We start from the raw sequence: 12,184 nt of genomic DNA, 5'->3' as shown, positions 1-12,184 counted from the left end.
CTAAAAGTAATTACACAAAATGCTCTGACAAATATATTGCAAATGTTTTAATATAATTGTTTATGAAAAAAAAATCATAATAAGTATTACCATGTCCAGTAAAAAACGTAAAAGTGTGAAATTTAGAGGTAACTTCGTGAATTTTTTCTATCGAGTCAATTTCAATATTTTATGTTTTTGATCTGACAATATAATCGAAAATATCATCAAGTTTTACATATATTTTATTTTTTATATTTGGTCTTGAATATTACACGTATCAACTAAAAGTTGATTGGTGATTTGACTTTATACGCGCCCTTAATCACGGCGGCGTATGATCTTAATTAAGGCTTTATTAAAAATTTCCACGAATTAACTGCAGATTTTTGAAAGCTACATAAATTATTTATTTTTACACGTTACGATAGATGGTTACGATATCGTGAAGCTGATTGAATTGGTCGTGAAAATTCTATGGAATTTGTTGTGTTCGTAGTTTTGAATTTTGATTATCTAGTTACCTCATTTGCTGTGATTTTGTAAAAAATATTTTTGTATAAATTAATAATTATTATGTGAACATTGAAAATGTCTTCGTTATCGTAATGGAGGGTCACTTGTTGCTGTATCATTGCGCGACATGGTCAAAGTACCTACGCATTCTGCTAACTAAAGATTGAACATTACAGTCTGCCCTTGGTTCGTAATGGTAATTTACAAACGGCACGACATCGTGTCGTACCATATAAAAATCTCATATCAATATCCGCCAATATCCAGGTAATGAGGGGTCGGTAATTAAATGTCGCCTGTCAAAGCCGTCGCCGCGTCAAATTATAATGCGACTCGCCAAAATGGCCGACAATGACGTCACGATACATTTCAACTGATGGCATTTTGAAACTGGCATGGTATTAGATAGGGGATGAAAAGTTGAATAATTCTTAATTTTTACGAGGCATAGGTAGCCACTAGCCATAAGTGCGTAGAAACTAAGCATGCAATCATTATTTTGTTATGTAGCTGATTTAGATGACCCGTAAAATAAACAGTATTCTGTAAAAAAGCAATTAGGTGCTTAACTTTTTTGATTGTACGGGCATTAGGAAAAATAGTATTGTTGGTATCACCCTTACCTCAAAAATTGCTACACTAATATTCACTTATATGCAAAAACAGTTAAATCAACATTCAGAGAAGATCATATTTTGACTATTCTACTAAAATAGATAAACTTTAAAATTACCGCAATAAGAAGCTTAAATTATGTAAAAACGTATTAGTTCAGAGAGCCTATTACAGCATTAAGGAATATATGGAAGATAAAAACCCATTGAGGGTTACGGGACAACGTAAAAACCACAGGACAGTTCTCTGGCATATTATGATAATATACAGTTACATATTTTGTAAAATTAAATTGTAATACTGATATGATTTAAAAAAGCAACTATGGAGTTTCTAGCCGGTTCTTCTCCATAGATACTGCTTTCCGAATCGGTGGTAAATGTAAAAAATATGTATTGACGTTTGAAAAGTGCTTCTCAAAGAAGTCTAATTGAATAAATAAATGTTTGAGTTTGAGTTCGAGTTTATAAAAGTACCAAATCAAAATGACTAACAGAAAGTCACTAAACACGTTCGATCTGCATCTGTCCACACATAAATCTATCCACAAAGAATTAAAACGTCCCACAATGGGGACGAATAAATCTTCAAGATATCGGGACGGGACTATATTTTACAAGTTTTTGACACTCGATAGGGAGTCAATGCCACCTGCTATGATGGCGAATTATGATTGTGTCTTGGTGCTAAGTGAAAATAATAATAGGTAATTGTACTTATAAGCTTTAGATAACAAATATTAAGATGCTTATATATAACTAGCGGTCCGCCCCGGCTTCGCCCGTGGTACATATGAAAAATAGATGTTGGCCGATTCTCAGACTTACCTGATATGCACAGAAAATTTCATGAGAATCGGTCCACCCGTTTCGGAGGAGTATGTAGACTAACATTGTGACACGAGAATTTTATATATAAGACTAGCGGCCCGCCCCGGCTTCGCCCGTGGTACATATGAAAAATAGATGTTGGCCGATTCTCAGACTTACCCGATATGCACAGAAAATTTCATGAGAATCGGTCCACCCGTTTCGGAGGAGTATGTAGACTAACATTGTGACACGAGAATTTTATATATAAGACTAGCGGCCCGCCCCGGCTTCGCCCGTGGTACATATGAAAAATAGATGTTGGCCGATTCTCAGACTTACCCGATATGCACAGAAAATTTCATGAGAATCGGTCCACCCGTTTCGGAGGAGTTTGCAGACTAACATTGTGACACGAGAATTTTATATATAAGAAGATTATGTTTTGTTGAAATTCTTACGTTCATTTGCGACTGAATTGGACCTGCATTATGTATAGATATAAAATGAAGTATAATTCAAATAATCTACACAGATTTAAAACAATTTTTTAATTCTGTTCTTAACTATACTTATAACTGTAATAATTGACTTAAAGAATTAACTAACTTTTTTTTTACGTTGACTGTCGTTTTGGGGAAAAAAAAGGAGAGCTTCGTTCATGGACGAAGTTAAAACGCTTAATAAATGATGTTAAAATATCAATCTGATTCAAGTCCTCAATTCCAATCGCACCTTTGTCAAGGCGAGCTCCATATTATTCGTTTATTAAAATTGAAACTTGTTGAAATTAATTAAAATTATGCAATTATAGTGTGAGCCTTTTATCACTCAGCAAGTCAATTATTATAAACAACGGACAGATCGTTGTCAGATTGACAGAATTTAAGATATAACCACAGATATAACCTTGTTTGGTGACGGAAGGTGACCCCGAAAATGTATATAATTGCTACTGTAAATAATCAAAAAGTTACGCTATTTTATATGTATGTTAAGTTTTGAAGAAGTGCTGAATAAATTGGATTAAAATTCATTTATACCTTATGTTCACATACTGCTATTTATTTATAAATATTTCTTATTTGAACGTTATGTTGATGAGAGTTGAATGCACTTATCTAACTTTATTGAATAACCCGAGCGATGAGCTTTAAAATAATATTACACGAAGAAAGACGATACGTACGATTGTTATTCGATATTCTTATCAAATCGTTAATTTTATCATCAGTTATAAAAATATGCCACTGGTTTCAACAGTAGGAGTACTCCTACACGGTTGAATTATTTAACTTTCCACAGTCCACACTGTAAAAAAATCCTCTTATGTTTAAAATTACGTCGAACCTGATAAAAGCACTAAACAAACCTTTCACATGCTCCAAGCATATCTTTACCAACATTACCAATAAAGTATCCAGTGAATGTCACAGTAAATCACAACCACAGGCTCAATCAGGTTCGGACGAATCCCGTCCCAAAGAAGTTAATAAATTGTCAAGGTAAAGAAAAATAAAGTCGCCAATAACAGTATAGTTTGGATTTTATGTTGACGCCCTTTATCTCTGACGGACGGCTTTTATTGTGTCTATAAAGTTGGCAATTCACGGATCGACGTTTGATGCGTGCGCGCTGGAGCGGGAAATGATGAGGCTGTGGGTATGGCGCGACCTTTTGGAGTCTGTATTAAGGTAGTATGTGGGTTTTGTGTTCTGTATAAGTTTATTTTTCTGATAATCTGAATGTTTTGGAGTCTTTTGGGGTGCAAGCAACATATAGAAATAAACATAAACTTCTATAGGTATATCTTAAACGCTGACTTTAGATTAGAACAAAAATAAAATTATTTTCCATCAGATTTATTATATCCGTATAGTCCGTACTTAACCACAAATGATTTCTGACGAGTCTTGTAAAAAAAGTTTTTAAATTAAGTTCCATTGGAAATACGAAACGAGTTCGTCCGAAAAATGTTTCCGTGTGTTTTCAAGAGATGATATGCATTAAACCAGTTTTTAATAACATTTACGTAATTTGTATTATTTTTATGGTAAGTAAAGGAGGCTTAGTGCTGTATATTAAACTATATCATAGTCTGTCTAGACGGGGGAGTAGTCTTCATATTTTTAACCGACTTCAAAAAGAGGAGGAGGTTATCAATTCGGCCGGTATGTTTTTTTTTTACATTTGTTTACAATTGTTTGAATGTGGTTGGCATTAAAATAATTGTTTCTTATATATGTTTATTCAATGTATATCATCAAATAGTTTCAATTTCTGTCATTTACCTGACCTATGTATAATGTAAAATGACCTATGTATAATCTATACTAATATTATAAAGAGGAAAAGTTTGTAATTATGTATGTATGTATGTATGTATGTATGTATGGTTTTCACGCATAAACCTCTCAACCGATTTTGATGAAATTTGGCACAGACAATCTTTAGACCCTCAAACACCAACAATATTTGTCCTTTAAATATTGTACAAAGGTGTGTTAAATTATTTGCGTTAATTAACATTAGCCTATATTTTTAAAGTGGTGGCCATTAAAGCGTTCTCTGCAATAATTAAAACAAAAATGATAAAACTTGTTCCGATAGTAATTCAGTAACTTAAGACACTCAAATCGATTTGGTGACAGTTTTAACGAAAATATACTAATAAATAATCTGTAATAGGTCCATTTAAAAAGATAACACTTGACGAATGAAATTATTGTGCCAATTAGTGAAAAAAACATACAAAATATGAGTTTATAAATTTACAAGGACGTCTTCGTATGAAAAAATACTAAAAAGTCTTGTTTTTTAGACATATCGCTCTTTGTTGACATCATAGGTTAAACGAAATTTATGAAATTTATGTTATTATGAATACAAGTCATTGTCGTTGTAAGTATATATTATTTGCTAAACCGTATAGGTATGAATAAATCACGCTTTAAATCCGTCACAATCGGTCATAACAATATTTCATTGTCAAAAACAATATAAATCAAAATAATAGTCATAATGCACCCGCATCAAAAGATCGCGTGTCGAATTACATATGATATTAAATTTATTACAAACATCCTCATATATATCCCTTTCTTGATTTTACAAAAAAATCGATTTTATCACGAGAGCCTGTTAATTTATCGACTTCTAGACGGTTCGAAATGCTTTGTCGCCGATTAACCCTTTATTTATCGATATTACGATTTTATTGTAATCGTTTCTTGAAAGATCCGGCATGTTTTTTGTAATGCTTTGACATGTTTTTACTTCTCATAATGAAATTTTTGAAGCTACAAATATGAAACTGATTTTGGGTTTTGAGTGATTTTTCAATAAAACATTGATTATATTATATGTCTGTAGAACATTATTGAAACTACGAAAAAATCTTTCAGTTTGTCTGTTTTATCTACGACTAAAGCAATTTGAAGATTTCGATACAATTCGATAATGAACAGTGAATTGATAAGGTCATTGATAAAACGAGCTTACTGTTAGCTACTACTAGATGGCGCTGTGGGAATTGTTAAGAAAAATAATATAGTAACTTAATGGTTCGTTTTTGTACTGAAATTGACTGAAAAATATAAATTATTTTTTTCTAATAAAAATTATGAACAACTGACTTATTTGTTTTGTAATTGATTCAATAGCAATACCAATGTAAACATTATTTTGTTCATATAAGTACGACGGTAAAAACTTGATTTTAATTTAGAGTGATATAACTTATAAAACATCATGATAGTAAAGAAGCTTATAAAAAAGATATTTTTTAAAGAATTCTTAGCAGCTAAAGAGGTTGTTTGTTAGTTTGTTTGAACGCGCTAATCTCAGGATAAACTGGTCCGATTTTAAAAATTCTTTCGATGTTAGATAGCCCATTTATCGAGAAAGGCTATATATCATCAAGTTAAGACCAACAGGAGCAGAGCACTGCGGGTAAAACCGCGGGGCTAGTAGTGATTTATTATTGTTTGCTTTAAGATATTGTTAATACTAGTAAAGTTTAATTAGAAGCTATTTTAACCATCTTTTTGTTGCATTAAAGATATAGTAGTAACCTACCAACACTTAATTTCTATCCTTTTTATACAAATACAAAAGGTAAAATTTTGTGAAAGTCTTAAATATTTGATATTATTTACTCAAAAGCATGCTCAAAAGTTAATTCAATATTTTTATGTGAATCATACTCACAAGTTGTGTAAAATGCTACAGATGACATTCAATCATATGTCAACAGAATTTCAATGTCGGGAAGGTCGGATGCAGTTTTATTTTTATTTTAATTTATTACTCAACGCTCTTTTGATAAACCATTAAGATCTATCGGTAATATATTTGTTTTTGATTTAAATAATTGCTTATAAAATAATAAATTTATTTGATTTATATTTATGTGCGATGATTTTTCATCGTCGCGTTGTTTGCATTTAGTGATGATGTCACTTTTAGATCTTGTGAAAAAAATCTACACACTGCCAAAATTATTATCAGTCAATTAAAAATACTCACGGACATAATTTTTTTTCTATTCTACCACCAACCATGTTTTTTTTCTTTTCTATTAATTTAAGTTCTTTTTTGTCTGTCTGTCCGTGCACAACTACAAAACGGCTGTCATTCCAGATGAGCGGTCGCGAGGCGGGCGGCAGGCGCGCCTAAGATGCGCTCGAAGCAGCAGCCACGACCATCCTACCGTTGGCTGAGCCCTAACGAAAACGGTTAGTAATTATTTAAGACCTAACTTTTATAGTTTCATTATGTTAAATAGTGTTGCTTATCAAGAAAATTTACTTGGAAGAAGTTTAATGGTGTAAACATTTGTAGATAAAAAGAAATCGCCCTTACAGTAATGTACCCTGATTCTTATGAAAATATATTTAAAAAAGTTTAAAACTTTATTTAGATGTTGAACAAATTTCACTTAAAAAGAATTGCTTAATCTAAATCATATACCGTAACAAGTCTTCATTCAGCTATCAATGACAGGAATTAGTCAAAAATATCTGAACTAAAAGTTGGATAAAAACGTAACTAAAATATTGCTTATTTGAAGAGTTGTTTCGCATCAAAACTCATCAATTTGCAGTCTTGTAACAAGTACATAGAGTCGTTATTGTTATAGCACTGTCACAAGTTTGAATATTCAAAGTGAAATGCAATAAATATAAAGTTATTGCTATAGAAAAAACGTTACACAAACACAGTGCATAACTCAGAGGTCTTTTTGTATGTTAAGCCACCGTGACGCTATAAATTATATTTATTTTTGCTATTATACGCTTTTTGTCGACTGTAATGGGTGTTAAAGTGCAGGCTGGGACCGGGACACGCTTGGCCGTTATGGGATCCATCTATGTTTTAATGTGATTATGTTTAAGGGTGACAGACTAGAGGATGTATAAGATATTCTATATGTACATATTATAATAGTCCTTTGAAATAGTTTTTAAGTATAGCTACAAAACTTAACCAATTTTTCAATTATTTTTGCGGGTAGAAAACGGCATAATGCTATTGTTGTATTGATCTTGATACATAGGTATATTTTATGTGAATTATACCATAATATATTCACCCAATTATTTATTGAGCTTTGAAGTAGAAGGCATCTTTGCCATAAAGAATATTTTTTATGAATGTTTTAAATATCACATAAAATTTAAGAACATGAATTATTTCAATTATTCCACAGGATTGTCCAATTTCAACCCCACAATATTATCTTTAATCGGTAACTACGAAAGAATTAGCCCCTCACCTTTCCACGTATCAAATTTTAATTTATTTTCTTGATCACTGTATTACAAACGAACATCTGTCCTAAAATCAGCGTGTCCATACACAATAACTCGCAGGGAGATGCAATAAAAACCGAGTGTTCTGCATAGTCTAATTTATGGCCCAGCTTGATGCTTTCTCTTTGTGGGGTATGGGACAATACTTGGGACAAACAGTGGTTCTTGTAATTGCTGGGTTCGCGTGACTATTGTTTTGTTTAAGGGTGGGTTAATGGAATTGTGGTGTGACGCAATGCTTAAGCAGAAGGAAGTGCAGTATCCATACTAATATTATAAATGCGAAAGTAGCTCTGTCTGTCTGTCTGTTACTCAATCACGCCTAAACTACTGAACCAATTTGCATGAAATTTGGTATGGAGATATTTTGATACCCGAGAAAGGACATAGGCTACCTTTTATTGCGAAATATGTACCACGGGCGAAGCCGGGGCGGACCTCTAGTTTTAAATAATGCTAATGATTTTGTTAAGATAAATATAAAAAAAAAAATTCTCAAGATGGAAAAATATTGCTACGAGCTTGTCAATAAATTGAATACAAATTGACATAATGTTTCATTCAGAAGTTGAAGCTTTTATACAGACATTATCTTAAAATATAAGAGAAAATTTAAAGTTTTAAATATATCACTCGAGTATAATTGCGAACTATATACAATATCGAACACAGGATGACCTAAATAAGGAACCTTCTTTATATGACAAAGTTTAACATTTCATTTCACTACTACATATAAGTATTTCTAAAACATCCTTTCCAACTATCCAAGTTGAAACTTCTCAAACACTATCTTCAAGCCCAATTAATTATCGGAGAAAGTTTTTCATAAAACAATCGTCCACAAATCTTGAATCGTAAAACCATTGATGTTTTACGATTGGCGGCTCCCGTCTTAGTTTTATGTTCTAATTATATTGTTCCTTGTGGTTTGTCTTCGAGAGGGTTAAGTCATAAAATGTGGTGAAAAAATTGTATGGAAAAACATTTGCATATTGGTTTTGAAGCTGTGAAACTAATAGTAATGAATGTCTCGGCACTAAAACAGCGGGATGTCTTCTACGGATTTTAACTTTTAAGGTATTTCCGCAATGTTTTTGTGTGTGGTATAGATATTGTTAATTCGTATGCAAATGAATTTAGCAATGTAAAAATTATATTTAAAGAAATTTAGTCGTAGGTTCATAATTTAAGTATGGTTTTAATACAAATCATTTATTCTTGTAAACTTTAAAAGCTGTAAATGACACAACATAGCTTTAAACTGTATTCCTTTTTGTGTGCATTAAAACAGTCGACTACTACTTTTTAAGCATTTAGTCAATTGTTTAGGAACTATAAAAATTAAAAACGATAGAATATATTCCATTTTACGATAGAAAAGTGATAAAACGTTAAATCGAGAATGGCTGTCAAAGCGAATCAATCACGCGCCAATAAAAAGCAATAGCGAATCATAAACGGGCTATAAACCGGCTAAAAAAAATGTGTCGTATCCGCGCAAAGCTGTGTTTACAAACAGTGGGCACACTTTATCTTTACGATCGGTCGGGTAGGCCGAAAACACCCGATGCCTGATTTATGGAGTTCAGAATGACTCCCGTCTTTGCGACCAATTTACGGCTTCATACAGTTTTATAACTGATTTTATCTATCGTTAACTTTTGCTGTCTTTCATTTAGGCGGTTTATACACTATTAGGCGTTTTAGTGCTGTGTAGGTAAACTACTTGGTTTTAAGTGATGGTCGCTGATCGTTCAATTGATTAAATACTTAATTTAAAGATATGTGACTAACACATTGTGATAATATGAAATGTTAACTAGAAGACATTTGTACTAAAACATGATTGTTTTTCATATGATGTGTTTTTATAAAAATAAATACACAATACATTATAATAAATATTTAGATTTCACACACTAATCAGCCAAAGAAAGAGAAACGTACCGTATTTTAAGGAAATTATTATAAAACATTAAAAAGTCTTCTACCTATGCTGTATGTTTATCCAAATTAACATGTAATAATTAAGCTACGCAGCGGGCAACGTCGGGGCGGTCACTTGTATCATAAACTTATGTGATATTTTAACATAATTATGTAGTTCTTTGTACATTATTATAAATTTTATGATAATTATAGTTTTAATATTCATTTTGGTGATGATTTAGGGGCGCGTTGTTATAAATCGTATTTAATTATAGTGTTTTATTCATTTATAGCCCAGTGAAATTAGGTTAAAAAAGGGGTCAACCTCGGAATGAAAGATAATAAGCTGGAAATTGGTAAAAACCTTTGTTTTGTTACCCTAAATATTGTCTCAAAAGTCACAAATGCTATCGTGTCCGCGTCTTAAGATATTGAAGGTCAAAGGTCACAAAAAACGATTTTTCGCGAATATCTCGGTTCCTATTGCTTAAATGATATTTTCACCTATTATGAAAGTTGTAGAGTATAAAATTCTCTACAACTTTTGTCTAAACTTTTTTTTTATACGATCAACTGTTTTTGAGGTAGAGCGCGAAGAGTGCGCAGCGTACAGTCATATATGAGCTAATGCACTAATGCAGGGTCAAGCGTGAGTTACGGTTATCAGTACGTTGTATAAAGTCAATTATTGACAAAAAAATTATAATTATTATGCAATGCCCATTATTTCTGTACTTATTCTTAATTATTTATATTTAATTATTCAACTATAGTATATTATTCATTCTGGATTATCTATTTTAGTTATATTTTAAAATAAAAAGACGGTAAGGAAATATATTTTAGATATACCTTTATTTATCATTAAATATGGCATGTTATACATTTATTAAAATGTGAGTTTAAGTATTAAAATAATTTGTGAATCGAATGAAATTGCGAATGGAAGCTAGTTATCTTCTTCTTCGTGGTCTTCTCCTTGTTGTCGGTCTAAAATATTCAATTCATTGTCATCATCCTCATTATCGGTCATATTCATTTCCAAACCTTCTAGAATTTCAGGATCGTATGTGCTTTCTTCATCGGGATTACTTGGATATAGTGGAGCGTTGAGGCAAGCTTGTCCATTGCACTGGCCACAAGCTAAAGAACATAGTAGTCCTGATTTTCTGCATCCACAGCGGGAACCACAACCATTTTTGCAATTGCAAAATATTAGTAGTTCGGCTGGTGCTGGAGGTAATAACGTTGTTATGGGCTCCAGAGTCCAGGATTTCATTTTCAAGCTTCCAGCCCCATTCTTGAGGTTCTAAGTTCTTCCCTAGCCACGTTTGAATCTGGTAGTAGACACGATTGATATGTTGACGGGCTGCTACACTTATTGGTGGAAGTGTTGACAATTGTACAGGTTTATTTAGTTTTGTTAATTTGATGAATTGCGTGTAGTTTTGTTAATGTCGTTTTATTTTAAAATATAACTAAAATAGATAATCCAGAATGAATAATATACTATAGTTGAATAATTAAATATTAATAATTAAGAATAAGTACAGAAATAATGGGCATTAATTATAATTTTTTTGTCAATAATTGACCTTATACAACGTACTGATAACCGTAACTCACGCTTGACCCTGCATTAGTGCATTAGCTCATATATGACTGTACGCTGCGCACTCTTCGCGCTCTACCTCAAAAACGGTTGATCGTATAAAAAAAAAGTTTAGACAAAAGTTGTAGAGAATTTTATACTCTACAACTTTCATAATAGGTGAAAATATCATTTAAGCAATAGGAACCGAGATATTCGCGAAAAATCGTTTTTTGTGGCCTTTGACCTTCAATATCTTAAGACGCGGACACGATAGCATTTGTGACTTTTGAGACAATATTTAGGGTAACAAAACAAAGGTTTTTACCAATTTCCAGCTTATTATCTTTCATTCCGAGGTGAAACCCCTAATATGACTGGGCTATTAGAGAAATTTGTTATATTCAAATTCTGTCATTTGTGATTTGAATTATAAATTCATTTATGATAAGCATTTTTTAAATAGTTTAAGGGAATTTTATAGGAGGAATTCATGTTATTAATTTTATAGCATATTATTAAATACTTGATAGTGTGATAGTAATGCTTATCTTTCAGTTAAAGGTAGTCATACATTTCACAAGTTTCTTAATAATACGACGAACTATCTACATAGCAAATTTCAGCAAAATCGATTTAATTGTTTTTATAGATCCATAAATAGAGATTTTTTATTTACATTCAAATAAAAGTAAACTGTTTAAAATACATCTAAGATCATGTAACCAAAGTCACAAAAACCAAAGAGATTTACGCGCCGTAAAGGTCGTTCAGACGGCTATAAAAGCGCTTCACACTTGTCGCCGTTCTGTGGAAGATCGTAAACGTGTATGGTCATGGCTTAATTCGATTTAATTTTAAATAAATAATATGAAGTCTATTTACTTATATTTTAAATATGCTGACGCAAGTAACTTCGTCGCCTCATA

At 31.9% G+C, this 12,184-nt stretch overlaps 1 protein-coding gene across 2 annotated transcripts in view; it reads left to right on the top strand.

Moving 5' to 3' along the window:
- Positions 1-12,184, top strand: part of tio (zinc finger domain-containing protein tiptop) — a 263,098-nt gene that overhangs the window by 90,089 nt on the left and 160,825 nt on the right. For both annotated transcript variants that reach the window (XM_090105103.1, XM_090105102.1), the window contains exon 3: positions 6,561-6,655. In XM_090105103.1, the coding sequence (XP_089961229.1) occupies positions 6,598-6,655 (58 nt within the window). In that variant the 5' untranslated portion in view covers positions 6,561-6,597. The remainder of the gene's footprint in view (positions 1-6,560; positions 6,656-12,184) is intronic.

This window comes from Colias eurytheme, chromosome 9, assembly GCF_061535395.1.
Source record: "Colias eurytheme isolate Ceu_HAF_F1 chromosome 9, ilColEury1 Martin Lab GWU primary, whole genome shotgun sequence".
Lineage (NCBI taxonomy): Eukaryota > Metazoa > Arthropoda > Insecta > Lepidoptera > Pieridae > Colias > Colias eurytheme.
This window is presented reverse-complemented; position numbering and strand designations above follow the sequence as displayed.